The sequence below is a fragment of the Peromyscus maniculatus genome, chromosome 6, assembly GCF_049852395.1.
Source record: "Peromyscus maniculatus bairdii isolate BWxNUB_F1_BW_parent chromosome 6, HU_Pman_BW_mat_3.1, whole genome shotgun sequence".
Taxonomy (NCBI): domain Eukaryota; kingdom Metazoa; phylum Chordata; class Mammalia; order Rodentia; family Cricetidae; genus Peromyscus; species Peromyscus maniculatus.
This window is the reverse complement of record NC_134857.1, coordinates 68,622,514-68,643,445: the sequence shown is the minus strand read 5'-3', so window position 1 is coordinate 68,643,445 and position 20,932 is coordinate 68,622,514. Positions and strand designations below refer to the sequence as shown.

The 20,932-nt window shown below is 52.9% G+C and overlaps 1 protein-coding gene across 17 annotated transcripts in view; it reads right to left on the bottom strand.

The window, feature by feature from the left end:
* LOC107401153 (uncharacterized) overlaps window positions 1-20,278 on the bottom strand; it is a 29,274-nt gene extending 8,996 nt beyond the window's left edge. For 3 of the 17 annotated variants that reach the window (XM_076574415.1, XM_076574410.1, XM_076574416.1), the window contains exons 1-4: window positions 19,161-20,278; window positions 16,346-17,859; window positions 13,275-13,475; window positions 10,867-10,943 (exon numbers count right to left, since the gene is read on the bottom strand). In XM_076574415.1, coding sequence (XP_076430530.1) covers window positions 19,400-19,807 — 408 coding nt within the window. In that variant the 5' untranslated portion in view covers window positions 19,808-20,278 and the 3' untranslated portion in view covers window positions 10,867-10,943; window positions 13,275-13,475; window positions 16,346-17,859; window positions 19,161-19,399. The other 14 variants (XM_076574421.1, XM_076574418.1, XM_076574411.1 and 11 more) reach the window with 13 other exon arrangements.
* Window positions 20,279-20,932: the final 654 nt, after the last annotated feature.

Below are 20,932 nucleotides of genomic sequence, written 5' to 3'. Positions count from 1 at the left end.
CATCCTAGATCTTCAAGAGCCCTAGATTGGCCCAGCTCTCCTCGGGATCCTTTTGAAAAATCCACAGGCACAAGCAAGGCTGAGTCAGTGCTTTTGCCCTTAGGCAAGAACAAGGCTGAGGCCAAAGACAGACCTTTAAATCCCACTCTAGATACTAAGGCCTCCACAAGCAATTTAGTAATAAAGATGAACAAGTGATCAACCTGCCAGTGGCGGCCGCATTATAGACATAGCAGGGCCTTGGCAGGAAGGTGGGTGTGCAGTCTCCACACGGAGATGAGACTGTATCCGTGGTGTGCATTCCAAGGCTTCGTTCCCTCTCTGATTTTTGGGCTGGGCCAAGTCCAAACATCTGTATGGGGGTGGAGGGTGGTTTTAGTGTGTAGCCAAGTCTAGAAGCACTGGTCCAGAAGGAGGCAGATAAGAAAAGGTGCCTGAGCTGCTGGAGGAAGAGGCACCCTTGCAGAAGGGAAGGACAGGGAAGAGATTGGCTCAGGGAGGGGACCCTGGGCCCTGCCTGGGCCCCGTCAGGTGTCACGCTCTTCTCTTCTGTGCTCTGGAGACTCAAACCACACAAGGCAAGGGGATGTGCAGTGTCCCCACAGGGTGCCCTCTCACGGACACAGAGAATGGGTGCCACAAGCCGAGGGTATGCTATTCCCCTCAACCAGAGGGTCCCGGGGAGGCAGCTGTGGAAGGTAAACAGTAACAATGGTCCCTTTCTGTGTCCAGACTCCAGCCCTTCAGTCCAATTAGTAGACACTGCAAACAGCAATTCAGCCGCCCTCAGACGCTGTCATAACAAGCTCAGAGCTGCCTTAATGGGGGATTAGGGCAGGCGGAGGGGTGTCACTCTAGTCCTGGCAGAGCCTGGGTGGCAAGGAGCCTCCCTCTTTTCTCACCTCTCTCCTAGCTGAAAGCACACCCACCCACCCTCCCTTTCATAACCCTGAGTTCCCCGTTCTCCTCAAAAGCCCAAAATGTTTTCTAACTTCCTTCTCCTCCTCCCCTGCAGTGATTCGAAGCCACCATTAACCAAACCCACTTGTTTCCTGGGTTGGATGTTGGCCCATCTTGCCTATTGGTACAATAACCTCATCTCCTCTATTGTGGGGGTCTTTTAAAAATTATCCTCTTAGACAAGGTCTCAGTGTGAACAAGTTGGCCTTGAATTCTGGATCCTCCTGCCTCAGCCTCCTGAGTATTGAGATTATAGGCATGACCCACTGAGCCCAGCTCCTGCTTTTAGTAATTCTAGAATCTAGATATTTAATGGCAGACAGTTGGAACTATCACTTACATGTTATGTGTAAGTTTCCCAGTCACACATGCTCTTACTCAGGAGAAGGAACACAAACCAGACATGCCTGTACCCCAAGCATTGGAAGGTTGAGGCAGGAGAATCGCCATTCGTTAGAATCCAGCCCTGGCTACCTTGTGAATTCTAAGTCAGTCTGGGCTAAAAGTAAAACTGTGCCTCAAAAATTTGACAGATGTGGGCGGTGGGATGGCTATGAACGATGACCGGGGACCCCAGCTCTGCCCCTAACAGCCTTCCCATGGGTACCCTCCTGTCTCTCCTTTCAAAAGTTTACAGTTCCTTGACCACAACCATGCCAAAGAGATCTTCCCAAGCTACAGCCTTTCAAGCCTCTGCAGCGAAGGATTGCCTCCCTGGGGATGTCACCACACGGTGTATGGAGGTCATCCTTCACTACACAGAATGATCGGGGCAACTCAAAGGTAGTGTATACACGGCATGCCTGGGACCCCATTCCACCCTCAGCCTCACAAAACAAAGCCAAGGTTTTTGTTGTTGTTGCTTTGGCTTTTTTGTTTTTGTTTTTGTTTGGAGAAAAGGTCTCAGTATGTAGCTCTGGCTGTCCTGGAACTCAGTAGGTAGACCAGCAGACCTCGAACTCACAGAGATCTGCCTGTATCTGGCTCCCCTGAGGCAGATTGCTGAGATTGAAGGCATGTACCACTCCCACACTCTCAACAAGACTCTTTCGATGTCTAGAAAAGGTAGGGGTGTTGTCTTTGGGTTGGGTCTAGGTGATCAAGCAAAATCTGAGTCGGATATTTACAAGAAAATTCCCTTCAGCTGATTGGACCAAGAGCTCTACAAAAGCTTGAAGAAAATTGGGTCAAGAAACTAGCTGAGGGCCTGGAGAGATGCTAGAGCGGTTAAAAGCACTGGCTGTACTTCCAGAGGACCCAGGTTCAATTCCCAACACCCACATGGCCACTCACAACCATCTGTAACCCCATTTCCAGGGGATCCAGCACCTTCTTCCTGTCTTCAAGGACGCACATATGGTGCACAGGCAAAACACCAACAGGACACTCATTTTTTTTTTCAAAAATTTTTAAAGAGAAGAAAAGAAACCCGATGTGATTTGGTTTCCAGGAAGTCTGGTGGCTGCAGCAAACTTTGAAGAGTACAAATGACAGGTGTTAGCCCCAGGCAGACTGCGACTACACAAAAGAGGTTTCTCAACTGGGTAGCTGGAGGAGTGTGAACACCCATGAAAGCAGTTCTGCATAGTTTAATTGGGTAAGGAGATAGAGAGAAGGAGGCGGTGGCGGTGGCGAGCCAGGCATGGTGGCTCATGCCTGTAATTTCAGCATTTGGGAGGCTGAGGCAGGAGGATTGCCATGAATTTCACATAAGCCTGGGCTACACTCTGTCTCAAAAACAAAAGAGAGAGATCCTGGGAGACATTTCAGTGGATAAAGGTGATCACCACCAAGCCTGACACTTGAATTCCATCCCCTGAACCCACATGGCTGAAAGGGGAGAACTGACCCCACACATTGTTCTCTGACACAAAAGAAATAAAAAGTTCAAAACAAATATTTTTCTAAGAAATAAAGGAGAAGAGGGGACTACAGGTGTCACTGTGATTGATGCCTGCATTTAGTAAACTCCAGCTGTTTTCTGCGTTTTTCTTTTGCTAGCTCACCATGGAGCTGTACACTCCAACCTCCAACCGGTCCTCACACTGCGGTTCTCTACCCTCCTCATTAGACACATGTATTTCACAAAGCCACATACCACCCTGCTGAGAACTCCACCCACGCAAACACAGTGTGCGCTTAAAAAAGACACAAGCCCTGAGAATCCACAATCCTCCTTCCCTAAAGCCTTCTGGCCTTTTGGAGAGCCTATGGTTCAATATGCTTATGGGAGACAACGATAATAAAACCATTGTTGTTAGCAATCGAGGCTCTAAGTCTCCTAGGGATGAGCCTCAGGTGTCCAAAATATACATTTCTTTTAAAATTTCTTTGTTTTGGTGTGTGGGGGGGAGGGGTCTAGGCTGGCCAGGGACTTGCTATATAGACAAGGATGACCTTGAATTCCTTATCCTCCTCCTCAACGTCCCAAGTGCTGAGATTAGAGGCCTGTGCTGTGATGGAGGACTGTGTAGCTCTGGCTGTCCTGGAATTTATTATGTAGACTGGGCTACACATCTGCAACACCATACAGAACACATTAAAAACAGTAATGACAAGGAGGCTTGTTTTTCCTGGTGCTCCCCGCCACACACACACAAAAATCCCTGATAACAGTGAGGCTTCTCTTCTCTGCTTCCCTCTTCCTCAAGCCCAGTTGGCTCCCTGGGGTCTCACTTTCTCCAAGACAGAGTCCATGGAAGGAGCATTGGGTGTCAAGCCATTGAGTAACATCAGCTGCTCCCTTGGGTCTGTGTGGCATGGGATAACGGCATCTCCCAGGCAGTGTTAGATGATGAAAACAGAAAAAAAGGCATGTGGCCTTGGAGACCATCAATTCAGGCTCCACCTCCCCCCCCACAACCAAACAAAACAAATTCCAAGCTTCTAAAACCCGCAAGAGGCCACCCCAGACCTTTAAAGGAGGCCCTCCCCAAACCGCTAAAGGAGACACCCAAGGGCAATAGGTTCCCTAAAGCCCCAAATTTTGAATTTGGATTCTCCAATATTTCTCCTATGTAATACAAAATTGAATCAATATCTTCTAGCTATAAAATAAAGTCCTGGGAGGAAATTTTAAATTTACAAAAGACACTGGAGTCTGTGCAATGACATTTTGCTCAGTTTTTCTGCCTCTTATTAGTCCTTACAGCCCTTGTCTCCAAGTGCCAGGTGGTCAAGTCCGGTCCAGAGCCATATGAATGCGGTGGGAATTCCTAGCCCTGGCCATGCTTGGTAGACCATCTTCTCGCTGTAGAAACCCTCTCTTACTAAAATATTTAGGTCAGGCCAGATAAATAGAGTCTTTTTGCAGGAGCCCCAATTAATCTCTCTAATTCTTTGCTTTCTCCAGGCAGCACAGCTACACATTCCTTTGTGTCTGAGATCCTCGGAGCTCCCCGAGGCCATTTGTTCCTTTGGGACATGGTTTCCAAGAGTGAGGCTAGAACAGGAAGATAAAGACCTCCGACCTTTGGCCGCTAATGACAAAGCAGCCCGAGAGTCTTCAGGTCCTTAAGGTGCAAAGTGAAAGCAAAGAACCTGCAACCCAGGATCCCCGAACTCCAGTGGGATGAAAGGGTCTCTGGCCATTGCCCGCCCTTGTTCTTGTGTGTTTATTTTCGCATCTCCCTGCTCCCGAATGAGTTCGTTGTGTGTGTGTGTCTTCTTAAGCACCCCACCCCGTGACAGCTCCTAGACCTGTTCCCACCTGGACAGTCTCGGCTCCCAGTAAATAAGCTGTGGGCTTAGGAGAACCCTTCAAAGCAAAAGCCAGCTCTCTAGAGATATCCTACGAACCTCGAACTCCACCAGTCGCTTCGAAGAGCCAAAGGGAAGCTGCTCACACCCGTCGCCCGCTGTTGCTCCCCAGAGGCGTCGACGCAGGGAAGGGGTGCAGGCACTCCCCGCCCCCAACATTGTAACTAGATTCCAAAGATTCTGTCCCTCCCAGGAGCAGCTTCCCCGGGACTGGGGCCCGGTCTGCTCCGATCTGACCAGGCCTCCAGAGGCTACCCCAAAGCGGCATCTTGACGTTGTCTTCTCCGCTCAGCGGGTCGTGGGTAGACCTCGAAGGTGGCCTGGGCTCAGCAACCCTCGAAGGAGACGACCCTCCCCCGCCCCGGCCCCCCAGCCTCGTGGGACGCCTGGCGCGGCTCTCGTTTCTGAGTGCAGCCCTGCCGCCGCCAGCGTTCCGGGCCCTCTGCGCAGTGTATGGGGTTATTTTTACTTTCGGTTATCTAGCTTTATGAAGACTCCACACCACTCATACAGCTAGATAACCAAAGATAACAACCAACCCCGCCTCCTGGCCGCCGCCTCCTCTTCCACGCAGCCTCCCGGCCGCCGCCTGGACCTCCGCAGTCTCGTGTCGCTCGACGGCGGGTGGGGGACGCGCGCGGTGTGGAGGCGAAGAGATGGATGGGGTCCGGGACCTCACGCACTGACACGACGAGACCTCGAAAGGCGAGGAGGAGAGGATGCAACCGCCGACGGTTCTGAGGTCGGGAATCTAGGCTGGACCCGGGCAGCCCCAAGCCTGACCGCCCATTTCCCGCTCCCTCCTCCACGCAGAAGCGGGGTTCCGCCCCGTGCTCGTGGAAGGGCTTCCGGGCCTTTCGTGCCACCCGGGAAGACCGCAGGGACCGAGGCAGAGGCCTCCCCAACCTCCCCTGGTGTCCACACCCTCCTCTGGAAGGTGGAGTCTGAGCCCCGCGTGGGTGCGGCCGAGCCAAGCTCGCAGAAGCTGCTCCGAACTGCGGACTGAAGGGGAGCGGGCCGCGAACCCCCGGGACGGAAACCCCAGCACTGGGGAAGCCCGAGGCCCAGAGGGAAAGCCTGTGACTGGAGGCGGGGTGGAAGGTGATACCGAGATTCTCCCGCGAGTCTCCCAAGGGCAAAGACCCCACCCAGAGAGAGATGGGCGAGCGGTCAGGACGTGGGGCTGCGGGAAGGGCAGAGGGCGGCCAGGCAGGTGCCTCGAGCTCTGGACCCCCAGACCGCCAGAGCCGGTTTTGTACAAAAAGCAGCCGAGATCACCCAGGGCTGTGGAAATTGCCGGGGGGGGGGGGGGGGTCTGAGCCAGCGATGCCCTTAGTTGCTGCCGGGGGGCGATCTGGACTGAACCGACTGGGAGGAGGTCCAGGGCCCGCGCAGAGCAGGGTGTGGAGCGAGCTCTGTGGTCGCAGGTGGCGGACGCGCGCTGGACTCGGAGGCGCATCCCTACCTCGTGCCCCGCGCGGGTCAAGCCACTTACATCAGTGATGCCCAGGGTGCCCAGTGGTGCTGTCCTGCGCAGTCTTCCGGCGCGATCCCACCCAGGCAGCGCCAAGGACGTGAGTCGAGGGTACCGGGGCTTACCAGGTGACGGGGCCCGAGCAGGAGCCGGCGGGGTGGCGGGGTGGAGCGGGCTCTCGAGTCCCAGCTCCCTCCTCAGCCTTGGCCGCTGCTCTGGCGGGGGCGCTCTCAGGCTCCGGACTTTTCATTCATCCCTTCACACTCCTTCCTCAGGCCAGCCTCTGATTGGCTATACCTGGTCTGACGTCACTGCCTCGTTTCTCCTTCTCCCCCCTCCTCATCCTCGCCCCCTCCCTCCCCAGGCCAGCCCAAGGCTCGCAATTGGGGTGCCCCTCCCCCAGAGAATGGGGTGGGGTGTGGGAACCAATGTCTTCGTGTGGATCCTCGGTCTTTTGCTGCCTACATCTATTACCCGCCTGCCACGTTTGTGATTCATTGCCATTTGCGGTTCTGATGGCCACCCTCGCTCTTCTTGGAGGTCTTATATTTTCCATTTGGGCCCTACAGGACGTTACACCCTATAGTTCACAAAGACAGAAAATAGACTGGGGAAAATTCCCTCAACGAGAGGTGATCTTTTGTCACCTCAGCACTGGGGAGGTTGAGGCAGGGATATGGCTTGGAGACTCTATCGGTCCCAGCCCCCTCCCATCAGGGGAGTCTTTTTGAGCTCTAATCCTTCCTAATATCTAGGAGAGGTAAGGATCTCTTTTGTTCAGGGTTTTTCAACTCAGAACACTGAAGAAAAGATTCTGTGGTTTGAGACTCCTGCTAGGAAACAATGGGTGAGCAAATGGCCCCTCTCTGCGTTCCAGGAGAACCTTTCTTGAACCTGTCTGCAGCATCAAGTTTCTATGAGAGGAAAGAGAACCACAGCTGAGAATCCTAGCCGCGTTTGAGACTCGGAATATGGCCCCAGCCCTGAAGGCCTTTCATAAGTCTTCTCTCCCTATACCCATGATCCTCCAGGTTCCTCTGTGCCAGCTCTGGAGCTGGGCTCCAGCAGGAAGATAACTCTTCAGCACAGCTCAGTCCCATCCTCAACTTTCTCCACCTGGCTCGTTCAGCCAGATGGTCCTTCTCTCTGCTGTAGAAGTAGAAAAGCACCGGGGAGTAGCCCGTTGCTGTTGGGCAGGATTTGGATTCTAGCTACAGCGGCATTCTCAGAGCAAGCCATGGACCCCCAGGAGTTGCTGTGTCTGCCAGTGAGCTGCCCCTCTGTGTTCCTCCTCACCCTCTGCTAGGTCCCTTCTACAAAACTGGTTCAGGCACCCAAATCCTGCAGGTCAGATTAATACCAGCCAGCTCCCTTAACCAGAGACCCTAAAACTCTAGATCACCAGAAGTGGGACCATCATTTTAACCAGCAGGCCTATCCAGATTTTTCTATCTGCTAGTCCATGTACAACCCAAGACAAAGCCAGACCTGTGTGTTGTTTGTCTCGCTTAGATGGAAGGTAATGGCCAGTAGGTTTAACTTGATGCTTCTCCCCAAAACAGGAGAATGTCTGAATACTCATCGCCATTAATGCTGGCATCATGGGTAAGGGTGGGGCAGGTCTGAAATGAGATAAAGCCCACAGGCTGTTTCCCTGCCAAAATGGTGATAGCAAGCTGAAGCAAATGGCCAGATCGCTCCAATGTCTCAGGGCATTCTCAGGGCCAGGTTTAGCCAGAATTCTCTGTTAAACCTCTACAGTGTCTTAAAGCTCTTTTCCAAGAGAGAGGCTAATTAATTGATTTAGGTACTGAATTAAATTAAGTGCAGGGCCTCAACATAGGCAAGGCAAGCCCTCAGCCACTCAGCCTTCCCCTCAGTCCTCTTTTTATACTTTTTATTTTGTGGCAGTCTCACTAGGTTGCTCAGGATAGCTTTGAAATTACTTTAGCCCAGACTGGCTTTGGAATTTTGATCATCTTGCCTCAGCCTCCCAAGTGCTGAGATTGCAAGCCTATGCCACCAAACCCAGCTAAGGGAGAGGTGTTCTAGAAGCTTTGCCAGCTTGAATGCTTTGCTATTTCAGAACTAGGAGTACAGAACTAGAAGGACAGACGAGAAAAAGATATACCCTACACTGTTTCCTCCTGCCCCCCCCCCATCCTTACAGCTCAGAATGGGGTGTCTGGAAGGTTTGGGGGCTCCTGGAGCCCCAGTTGCAGAAAAAAGAGAGCTCTCCCCAAATGCTCTCTAGTCAGTCCCCTTCTGAGCATGGTGCTAAATGCAGTCCCCAAGTCCATCCCCATACCATGCCCACAAACCCTTGAATATTTCTCTGTATGTCACCTCACACTCTTTCACGGGATGCCTGACACACACATCCCGTGCACACTAAACTTCTCCACATACACTGGCCAAGCACCCCAAAAACATTTGCTCTCTCTACAGACCCGCTTAAAAGCTCCAGATGCGCCTTTCTCCCCTCTCCCTCCCTTTCCAGCACCCAGAAGTGTGGAGGTTGGGGCCAGCCTTGTCTGCTGGCTGAAATGTTGCCCTTCCTTCTCGCCAATTTGGGGAGTACACAAAGGTCTCCTCTCCTGATGTCCACTCCCTCCTCATTCTCTTCATGGCCAAATTCAGACTCAACTGGGCTTTCTCAAAACCAACCTTAAGGAAGGAATGAGCACCCTCAGCTGGGTTCTGAAATGTTCCCCCACACAGCAGATACAGACTAAAGCTCTGCTGCCTCTAGTATGGCTTTGAGCTTTTCAAGGGCAGTTCAGTCTAACAGTATCCAAATTAAGGAGAAGCTATCCCAGAAAAGAACACATAGCTAGTCTCAGCTGTCCTGGCCCACTGCACATAGCATGCCCACCCCTGGCCAACGCCTGAGGAAGCAGTCTTTGTCCTGGTTCACAGGACAAGCCCAGCATCTCACTGCTCCTCTTCAGGGGTGCAGGTGAGTGGTACCTTCAGGCCGGTGCAAAGAGGATCTATGCTTGGAGAGAAGTAGAGGTCTCTCCACTCTTTTTAACTGGGATTAGTCCATGAATAAATCATGCTCTTCCAGCTTTAAACAAAAAACCCTTCAAAGGTATCCCTCAGGAACAAGGAGGATTTTTGACATAGTCTTTGCCCGCAAAGAGAAAAAGTAGGTAAGGTTCACGCAGAATATTTGAGAAACATACTTGTGTCAGAGGAGACCGGTCTACCCACCGGAGGCAGCAGGCTGCAGAACTCACAGCTGGGCACAATAGTTCCAGAGGGTGAGATTGCCTCACCAGCCTCAGTCTCCTAAAAGAGACCTCAGCTGGAGCAGAGTCCTCTCTGTTTCCTCCAGCACAAAGCAGTCTCCTCTCTGGTGACCTGTGGACCTCACTGTGAGTCCTTCTTGGGAGATTCTGGAGAGAACATCCCAGCTCTTTGTGCTAACATGAGCCTTCATTCTTTGGGGTCCCCGGGATCACACCCTGGACTCAATACATACTAGGTAAGTCCCCAAGCATTGAGTCACAGTCACAGAGCTGCCAACCTATTGTCTATGTGTCTGGATGGCCCACAGAAAGAGAAACATGGTTATGTTATCTGGATGCAGCCTTTTGAGTCCTTATGTATACTTTGGCATTAAAGCACTTTTTTGAAATAGGTAGTTAAATAAAAACATAGTTTTTCCTTGTTTGCAAGGTGGATTTGCTTTGAAGACACAGATGAGAGCTTCATCAGAGGGTGAACTTATTTCTGAGGCAGAAGCTAATTATTATGACCACTACTAAACAGTATTCTGTTACTGAATATTTGCAATGTTTATAGAATTGTGGCAAATTAAAGTAACAATTGTCAGTTAAAAATAGTAAGTATTTTTTTTTTAAAGTCTAGCCATATGCATAGATGAGGTTAGGATGCCTGGAGACGTGATCTAGAGGAGGTGGCCACTGAGGACACAACCTTCCCCCTCATAAGAGTGGGAGGTTCCCAGCCGCTGGAAACACTGCCTTTCCAGTTACTCCTGGTTCCTCCCAGACCCACTTACCTATTGTCCTGCTCCTACAGTGTCAGGGAGGTGAGACAAGGTGACAGAGATCAGGCTCTTTCTATAAGGCCTTCTATGGTCATAAGCATGAGTGTGTAAATGTGCAGCACACCCACAGTCACGCAAGCACGGGCATGCACACTCACACCCATAAACTCAGAGAGATTCAGTGGTACATCCATGGACAAGTCTAGCAGTATTACTTCCCAACTCTTAAAGGTACATGGCCTCGAATGCCCACTCACTCAGCTCTTTAAGGGCCTCAGGGCCCATTCATTCCAGGCTGCACTCCCCCTCTCCCGGCTCACATGTCACCCATACAGCTTTCTCTGTCCCCTTCTCAAGCCAACCACTTCCCCCACTTCCTCCAGCCCTTCCCCCAGGAGGGTGCTTCGTGGAGCGATACCTTCCCTCTGCACAGAACCAGACAGGGTGGCCTTTTGTCCCCAGGCTGTGCTGTAGCATGGCCTCTTAGCTTTGACAATGCAGGTCATACTACAGAAGAGACCCAAATCAAAGGCTGGAGACCCGAAGGGACAGCAAGTAGGGTGGAGAGCTGGGGGAGCACCCAGGGGAACAGGATTGGCTTCCCTTTCTCCTCCCGCACCCACACCACCATCAAAGCAAGGAAGGACATAAATACCCCAAAGCCAGAGATGCCGGCCACCTATGACGACATCCATCGATGAGATGGAGGAGGCTGCTTCTAGGCGACTGCTCCTGTGGAAGGAGTGCAGAGGTTAGAGTTCAGTCCTCTTGCCCACCATCACCCGTCTCCCCAGTTTTTTCCCTTGGCTCCCCAATTCAATCCTCAGGGCTCAAGGCTGCCCAGTTAGGCCAACAAAGGATTGGGCAGTTCCAGGTCTCTCCGCTCCTTTCTGCTGGGTGACTCTGACATCCTCACCTCCGCTCCTCCACAGCCCCACCCCAGACCTTCAGGCCCAGTGCCTGCCCCGGAGGTGAGCCCACCTGGAGGGGCTCTCTGACAGCAACCCAGAGCCCATCACCCTCTCCTCACCGGCTTCTGCCAGTCTTGGGCTATCACAGTGCATGGGTGGAATGAAGGACCTGGGCTAGGGATCTATTTCTGTCTACACTATGAACTGTAAACTGCTGTGTGCATTAAAGACATTCTCAGTCATAGCTAGGCCGGCTGGTGCACACCTGTAATCCCAGCACTCAATAAACTGAGGCAAGAGAATCCAAAAAGTTCAACACCTTATCTGAAAAAAATAATAATGAAACAAGATCTTTACAATCATATTATCTCCCTTTCCCTGCCCATCTCTGTCTTCAAATCCTTGAATCTCTCAGGATCCAGAAAGACATGCCATGAACGTCAGTTTTCTTCTTTTCATGTACACAAAAGGCATGGATACAAAGCAATGCTTATTATTTAATGCTCGGTGCGTTACTCCATACATATTTCACAGTGTTTTTCCAGTTCTTTACATTCAGATTACATTAGGGTTTAGGGAACAGCAAAGGTAACTCCTAAAACACTCAGATGCAATTCCATACTAATTCTTTTCTGTTCTTTCTTTCTTTTAAGTCAGGAAGGAACCTAAATGCAGAAGAATTTGAAAGGGGAAAAAAGGCACTAGAGAGTAGGAAAGAGCCTTAAACCCAAGCCGGCTTTCTAGGAGTGTTGTGCATGCCTCTTTCCTACTTCCCTTGCTCAACTGACCCAGCTCAGCTGTACCAGCTCAGAGTCTTTGAGGGGGAAGGTCTCAGTCTGAAACTGTTATCCAAGAGTGCCCTCCTCCCCCCTCTACGGACCTGGGAGAAGACAGGTAAGGGCAGGTAGCCCCTCTGATCGATTCAAAGAAGAGTTCAGCAGTCCCTGTCTTTACCCATTGCTTCCCAGTCACCCCACCCCAGGCTCACACAGTGCTCACACAGGGCAACATAAGAAGCCAGCCCAGTGTACACAGAACGTGTGTGTGTGTGTGTGTGTGTGTGTGTGTGTGTGTGTGTGTGTCACAGCTGACGGCCTCTCCTAGCCTCTGGGGCACCAGGATCGCTCTTTTCTGTTCTAATCTCCACTGCTCCGCAGGATTCCAGACTGTGTGTCAAAAAACACCGAGTTGGGGGACTGAGGGCAGGAGAGTGGGGGGGGGGGCTCTTCCTTGCATCCTGGGCCTCTTAAAAAAATTAAAAACAAAAACCAAAATCCACTCCAAGACAGAACAGCTCTATTAGGTAAATGTGAAGAAAGGAGAGAGAGAGAGAGAGACAGAGAGAGAGACAGAGACAGAGAGAGACAGAGAGAGAGAGCGCGCTCCCCCAGCCCCGTATCTGCCCCTCACTCTCGTTCCACTCATGGGAACAGGGTGAAGAAGAATGAAATGAATATAAATTCTGTAAAATGGTTTTGGGGTTTTTCCGATTCTGGCTTCCACCTTCCTAGAAACATGGCACCTTTCCTCTCACCCCAAAGTCCCACCAGACTTGTTTTCCCTAAAACCCAGTCTCTGGGACAGACCCGAATAAGGCAGAGCAGGGAAGAGGACCGACCAGGAGTCCAGATTCTGAGCGATTTCCCTCTTCCCTGTCCCCTCCACTCTCCTCCCTGCCTCCTCTGCTGCATTAAGATGTTGGCCATGTCTAGGAGAGTGAAGGGAGGGGCGGATTAATAGGATCAGTAGCACGGTGACCCTCCCCACCCTCCCACCCCCAATCTCATTGACTAATTTACTGAACTCTGGACTGGCAGGGACTGGGTAGGGAGAGAGATCAGGGGCCTCTGGCCTGGGGCAGAACCCTTGCTTCCAGCTCCCGGGTGGATGCCCTGGATGCCCGGGAAGCAGGGGTGAGAACCCGTGGGCAAGAGTCCAGTTCCACACACACCTCCTTGTCGCCCGCCTCCTTTTTATGAACCCTCCTAAATCTTTACCAGCTTTCCTTTCTGCGATTGTGGCACCGGCCTCCATTAGCCGGGAGGAAGTCTAGGTTTGAATGCCTGGACTCGTTTTCTAGGGTATCGCTCCCCAACCCCAGCCCGGATGCCTGCCAGGGTTAGGACCCTCCCTGGGCCCAGTGGCTACTTACCTTGCCTCTGTGAGGCGAAGAGGCGATGCTGGCGATGCTGGCGATGCTGGCGTGTGGCTGCGCCGCCGCCGCCGCGGGTCTCTCCCAGCTCTTCTTCTCTTGTGGAGTGGAGGATGCGACTCGGGTACCACTGACGCTGACGTAGCATCTCCTATCCATTCAGGAATTTCGTTTGCTTCTTTCTTTCTCTTGCTGCTCTCCCTGGAAAGCCAGGAAAAAAGGGGGATGCTGCCCTATCTGAACCATGACCACTACCAAAATAACAGCCTGCCCACCAGAGCTGCCACCGCCTCCTTCCTTCTCAAGCGTGTGTGTGTGTGTGTGTGTGTGTGTGTGTGTGTGTGTCTTTGTCATCTCTGCTTTCTGCTGCCTTTTCTAACCAGACGCAGGAAGAAGGGGCCAAGGGACACTATTGTTTCTCCAGGCCACCCTTGTCCCCAAGGAAGCAAGGAAAAGAGAATGAATGACAGAAGTACCCTTGTCCCTGTCCCCAGGCATCTTTGAGTTTTAATTCACTTTTGAACTTAAGGCTCTGATTGGATGTGTGCGGGGCGTGTGGAGAGTGGAACTGGCAGGGACTCAGAGAAGACACCCTCTGCTGCCGTTTGAGGTTGGGGTCCTTGGTCCCTCCTCCCCCAAACTCCTCCAGCCAGCTAGCCCCAACAACTGGATTAATCGCAGATTTAGATCTTGGTTGTGAAGGACTAACTGGCCACTGGAAGATAAAGCTGAGAACTGGACTGGGGACAGGGGCCACCAGCTCGCGGATGTCTAGACAGGAGGGGTGGGGCCACAGGCTCAAAGTGGGAGATAAATTATCTTGTTCATAGAGGATGAGAACGATTTGGAGGTCGGTTTCCAGGGCTGGGATTTAATATTTGGTGGAAGGTGAGGCCCCCAACGGTACAATGGTCGGGGTTCTTTTCTTTCACCCCCACTCCCAGCCCCTCCCCCTCCCCCTCCCACCCTCCCTGGCCTGCATGGGAACTCAGTCTGAGCTCCGAGTGACAGACAGCAGGCTGCATGCTAATGAAGTTTGTCTCAAGTTCATTGTCAAAGCCCCCCCTCCCCGTGGCCCCTTCCCTTCCCTTTCAAACACAAATCTCCCTCCAACTTTTGTCCCACAGATCTGGAGGCCACTTGAGTCTCTGCTGGCTGGCTCCCCTCTCTCACCCTCCCCCACGGCTTTCAGTCTCTCCCTTCTCCCCACTACTTTCCTCAAATGGGGAGTGTGTGAGGGGGCTTTCTTCTCCCAGCCTTCCCAGACACCTCTGGCCCAAGCATCCCTAAGCCCCAAGGAGGGATTCTGGGGGTTGAAGTGTCAGAGTCTCCTGACTGTGGCCCTTCCCCATTCCCTAGTAAAAAGCTGCCCCCCCTTCCAAGTCTCCTATCCCCCAACTCCCAGCCCTGTCTGGACCCAGTCTCCCCATTCCAGTCCAGCTGCCCCTCCCCCACCCCTCCCATTATGATTATTTCACTCTCCCTTGATTACATCTGCTTCACTAGCTCAGAAATAAAGATCCTTTGAGACTAATTTTGCACCCCCATCCCTCCCCTCCCCTTCCTCCAGCCCAGGCTCCCGTTAGCTCCTTTCTCACCGGCTGGAAGACATTGAGTTCCTTGTCTAGGGAGCTGGGGGGTTGATAGGAGGGGTGCCAGTGGAATGGGGGGGTCTCTCCAACTCCAGGAGGACGTGTCCAGCAATCCAAACCTGTCCTTCTTTTGTTCCTACAATCTCTTCATACTGTCGCCACCCTCTGAAGCTTGCCTTCCCTCAGTAACCAGGGTCTAGGGAAGGAAGGGGAGGACCCTACACTCACCCCACCCTCGATTCCGGGAGAGAAAAGGGGAAAATTTTAAATCCCCCCTCATTAGCCAGAAAGGAAGCAAAAGGGGATAATTATAATTAAAAGCAGACAGCTGTGGATCCGTCTTTTATGTCGCTCCAAGCCTCCGCCCCATTTCTTCCATCACCCAGAAATCTGCCCCCTGTGTATCCTGGTCCGGCTCCTGCTGGAGTGGGGCTCACACTGGGGGAGACAGGCATAGGACTAGGCCGGTTCACTTCCTCTCCCCATGACACTTTCTGGAAAAATCTTATTAGGCCCAGGAAATACTGTCTCCCTCTTCCTGGCTCATAATCTGTACCTCGAAAGGTGGATCTAGGGGAGGTGGGGGCATTCGGATGAGAATAACTAATTCAATAGCGTGGGGAAATCTTTGCTTTTCCTAAAAATAACCACCATATTCATAATGGCATTAATACTAAGAATGAACTATAACTCAGAACGTTTCCTCATTCCTCCTTGCTTGGAATTGCCTCAAAGCCAGAAGAGAGCACCTAATAACAAAGGCTTGTAGGCTAGAGTACAGACACACAGATACATATGTATGCCTGATCAGTTTGGGGGTGGAGTTGCAAGGCCTATCTCTGCTATCATATGTATTTATAGATCTTGAGCTTAAGCCAGAACAGCAGGGTAATTGTAGCATCATTAGCATATATGCAAATCAGGCAACCTATATACACTGAATGGAGGCAAATTATTATTTATTCTCTTCCCTTTCTCCTTCCCTGGTATAAGCTCTGGTTCCTCTTGTAGCTGCACACCAGCAATTGCCTGACATTGTAAGAGGGAACTGTAGCCTTGGAGGGAGGGGGCCGAGGTGGGGGAGACAAGGAAAACGCAAAAATGATGAAAGCCAGCAAGAAGGTTTTACCCATTTTACTTACTTGGGAGGAGCAGGGAGAGAATCAGTATGGAGACCGAATGAACAAAGCGGATGAGGTAGTAGAGAGAGATAGGCCCTCAAGACAGGGACAGCCTTAAGGCAAATATGGACCTGTTCATAGGGAGTGAGGAGCCAGGCACAGGGAATCTTTTTTGGATCTATGTATGTGGGCTGAGCTGGGGGGTAGACCTCCACACTCACTGCAGGCCATCCCTTACCAAACCCTTTCCCCTAGTAAGTGGCCAAGACCCCCAAGCAGCAGCTCTGTTGGATTTATTCATTGTCACCAACACATGCATACAAACCAGGACCAAGGCTGATCTGAGAGCCTTTCTTACCAGCGCTGGGGTGGAGAGCTCTCTTTGCTTCCGTGAAAGCTTCAGCCTGGGCTCTCTGAGATCAGCCCCTGGTTCAGATTCCATCCCCCTGTTCCTCGGACTTCACACCACCCAGAACGAGAGAGAGACTGGACAGTTCCAGGTTTTATTGATTTCCCTGTCTGTTATTTCTGGGACTCGCTGGGCTGGATCGGACTTGTCTTCCTCTGCCTTGCAGGCAGGATGCTGCTGGCCTTGGTTGGCTGTGGAGCACCCAAGAGTGGCATCAAACCCCATTTCCACCCTGCTCAGAAGGAGCCTCTAACTCCTAAGGCAGTGTTTCTTTTTGACTGACCCCAAAAGCTCTTTAAATTTTTTTCTATTATGTTTGTTTTTTTATAGTGGGGGTTGCCGCTGTGCGCACACAGTCAGAGGACAACTAGGAGGAGTGGGTTCTCTCCTTCCATCCCGTGGACCCCAGGAATTGAACTCAGGTCATCAGCTTGTGCAGCAAAGTGCTTTGCCTCCTGTGCCCTCTCCTGCCCCCCCCCCAACACTCTTTTGACATCCCTAGAGGTATCTCTGTCACCCCCCTTTCTCCCTTTCCTTGCCCATCCATCTGGCATCTACAGAGCCCTTGCCAATGAAGTCACACTCTACAGAGGCGACACTGGGGGGCGGGGGACGGTCACTGAGATTAGGGAAGGGTCTGAAATGTCCCTGAGAGCAATGCATATAAATATTCAAACAAGCAGGAACCAAAAAAAGGTAAAAAGGAAACAACCTCGGGGCTCCAGTCAGATGTGTGTCCAAAAAATGAACCCCTGTTTCACACAGGGTTTGTCACTCACGACTTCACAGCCACCTGGAGCATCTGTATCGGCCTTCACTCCTGCATCCAGCCGGGGTCTTTGTGGCCATGTTCAGTGGAAGAGCTGAAGCATAGGGAAAGCACGGAGAAAGAGCTGAGGAGGCAGAAGCCGGGAGAGAGGAAAACAGGAGAAACAGACACAAAATCAGGGTGGGTTACTACCCGTGGGAGGCACCACAGTGCAGCCAAAGACAGAGCAACTGCCCAGTCTGTCAGGCAGCCCTGGGGGCTGAACTTTCATTTCCACCCCAAGGGAGGGAGAGACCTGGGGCAGGACCTTTACATTGGCTGTGTCCTTCCTTCTGTCCTTCCTTCGGTTCAGGCCAGAAACCGAGAGCAGATTTGCTGTTACCAAGCATAGTCTGCACTTTCCTCACCTGGAGCCACTGGGATGATGGAAGGATGCCCTCCCACACTGGCTCCATGCAGGTGGGCAGCTCGCTTAGGGTCTGTACACTTTCCTACCTCTGTAGCCCTTCCACGTGATAGTTAAACCCCAGACCTCTGGAGCTGCGTATGCAAGAATGTCTTGCGCAGGTGTGGTCTCACTCCTCCCAGCAGCTGGGGTGGACACCAGAAACTGCACACTGCTGGCCTTCTGCAGGACTTCTGTGGAGCAGGCGCTCCTGTTCCTATGACAGATCTGTATTTTATCCAGTGTAACCTGCAATACATCGGCCAGGTATGTCTGGTTACCACTTTCCCTGACGCCTTGGAACGGACCTTCGAGACCTGGAGTAAAGGCTCACACAGCCCTTCACCCTCAGAGTGTCTCCCTAAAGCAGCCCCGAATGCCCTCATTCGCTAGCTTGATTATGTATTCACTCTACAAGAATCAATGATGAACCACCATAACCACACAGTCTCCTCCATCCTGGAACAAGAGAAGCAAAGACTAGCATGCCAGCTTGTTATCGGTCCCCAGAAGCTGGAGAGGCGTCTCCTGCTCTCCATCTCCCTGCCTGTGTGTCAGGACCCATACATCTGTACACACTACTTTATTCCCAGAACCATATGCGTCTCTTGTTTGCAGTCACATAAAGAGATCTCTACATGAACCCTGGTCAAGCACTGTCTCTGCGTTTGATACAGGCAGGATAGCATCGCTCCTGGCTGGCAAAGCACAATGGCTATCCGTTGCTGACTTTCTCGGTGCGGAGCGGGTGGGCAGACTTTTCTAGGTCTGATATTCACTCCTGAGGCTAAGCACTCCTCTGGGGTTTGGTGGCACTCTTGAGCAGCGACTCCATCCTCAGCCCCAGTGCTGGCAGAGGAAAGGAGTCTGGGTGGGTGTATGTGGGTGTTCTGTCCCCCCCCCCCCGGTGGTGTCACCGTGACCTCTAAGTTAACACCGAGACTGAAACCTGCCCCTTACTGGCTGTGAGCAAGTAGGTTTACCCATTTGTGCCTTGCTTATGTTCTCAGTGCACAGCCTGTGTGTACTGACGGGGATATATGCATCGTGAATGAGTGGACAGTCAGGGTCTGTGTGTACAGTCTTCATGTAACATGCTGATCCTGGCGTGGGGTGGTGGTGGGTGTGCAGAAAGTTGGCTTGAGTTGACTGTGGCGCTCCCAGGTAACTAGATGTAGAGGCAAGGGCTCGCGGTCCTGAAGACTCCCCCCCCCCCCCCCCCACACACACACCTCCTACCCAAGGAGTCCCAGTTTCTGCTCTCTCTATCTGCCCTGCGCTAGGCCAGGCCTGAGAAAGCAGGACTAGCCTGCAGGCCTCTCTGTGTGGCCCTCAGCGGCGCTCCCCCCACCCTGTGGTTCAGTCTTCCGAATTCAGCAAAGTCCACGCAATGGAGCAGAGCGTGGCGTGGACCGGCCTGGACCGGCCTGGATGTACCAGGTGCTCTGAGGGGGAAGAGTAAAGTGTGGGACCACTGAGCGCCGCCGGCGCAGCGCGCGGGTGGGTGTGGGAGGTTGTCCCTCGTTGTCCCGCTCTCCCTTGCCACTCACAGAAGATGCTGCGGTATGTGGTATGGAGGTCTCCGTGAGAGTCTTGTCCCTGAAGTGGGGCGGAGAGAAAATCAAGAAGCCCGGACTTGGATGAGAGAGATGGGGGTGGGGGAGTGCACCTGGAAACAGATTAAAAAAACAGAACATCTACTTGGAAAGAAATAAAACATTAAGACAAAAGAGATAGTAATGCTAAATGAAGCAAGAAAGACGACCAAAGACACGTTGGGGTTAGAATTCTATGCGGGAAGCCGGGCTGGGCGGGGCGGAGGGGGCGGACGACGCTCCTGCCCTGGAAGGGCCTCGACGGGGCGCGGCGGCGGCGGAAGCGGGAGCCGGAGTCTGGCTGCTCGCTCGCCGCACCCCAGACCTCGCTCGGACGAAGAGCCGAGCGCCAGGGGCCGCCCCAGCCCAGGGCGCCGTGGAGCGCGGTGGAGCGCGGTGGAGGACGGCCGGAGGCTCGAACCCTGGGCGGGTCGCCGAGCCCGCGCCAGTGGCGCCCCGCGGTGTCCGGTGCCCGGGTTGTGACCCAGAGGCTTTGGCCCCGGAGAAGGACGTGGAGCCGGGACCGCGGCCGCTCCCCGTTTCGTCCCTAGCGGCCCGGTTCTCCCGGACGCTGCGCTCCCCGCGGCGGGTCCCGCTCGCATCCCAAGGCTAGGCTGGGCGAGCTTGCACCGCGTCTGGAGGCGCAGACGGCGTCCTGGGCCCCGCACCCTAGCAACCGGGACTCTAAGGCTGGCTCAGTTCCTCCTCCCCGAAACCTGAGCCACGCTCCGGGCCCTCCAGGTCTTCCCTGCTGGGCCAGAGGGCCGCCGCCGCCGCCGCGAGCTCGTGGCCACTTTCCCGGGCTCTGGTCTGAGGTCCCCGCAGCCCTTCCTGTAAGAAGGGGATGAGTACCTGTGACAGTTCGCCTAAGACCAAGCCTGAGCTGATGGGTCAGCAGACCTGTTCCCAGAAAGTTCTGGACCTCATCAAAACGAGCGATGTTAGCGCGAGTGGGTGTGGGCCACTCCCTAGCTTCTGCTGGGGATCCAGAGAACCCGCAGGGGGCCGGGCCGGGGTGACTGGCCGCGTGGGGCCGGGGCAGGTGGGAAGGGCACCGACTGCTGCGCAGTCCGGCTCACAATCTCTTCCTAAACTTGACGAAACGGTGGAGGAAAGCGGCTTCCCGGGGTGGCGGGTGGCAGGGTGGCGGTGTCTTGTACCTGGGCTGGGCTCTTCTCACCAGCTCAGGAGGGTAGCGTGGCTTTTCCGTTTGGTGTGGCGTTTAGGGTTGGGCCGATGACTGTCCTTCCTCTCTGCCTGTACCCCCCGCTTCTGAATCCCGTCAATTTCTCTCAAATAAACAGATACATGGCATATTGTCGCTTTTCAAAAAAAAAAAAATGGCATAAAACAATTCACGGTACATTGAAATAGCCTGACATAAAACGCCGCTGTAGAGTCAGATTCCTCTCAGGGCCTCTGCCTGAGGCATCTTTTAGAGTTGACACTCTCTGAGACGTTGGGATTTTTTTCTTCTGCACGGCGGCGGTACAGAGGACCAGACTGACATGCCTTCTGCTTGGAACTGAATTTGTACTGCCTTTCTACGTTTACCACCAGGAGCAGCGTTATTATTTCGAGAGAGTTTTGCTTGTTGTCCTAGCTAGCCTTGAACTCACAGCAACCCTTCTGGCTTAATAATTTGTATTTTGTTTCTTCTTTCCTTTGGGTGTGTGTTGAGGGGGTGGGGGTGGGAGTGGGTCTTGAACCTATGGCCTTGTGCACAG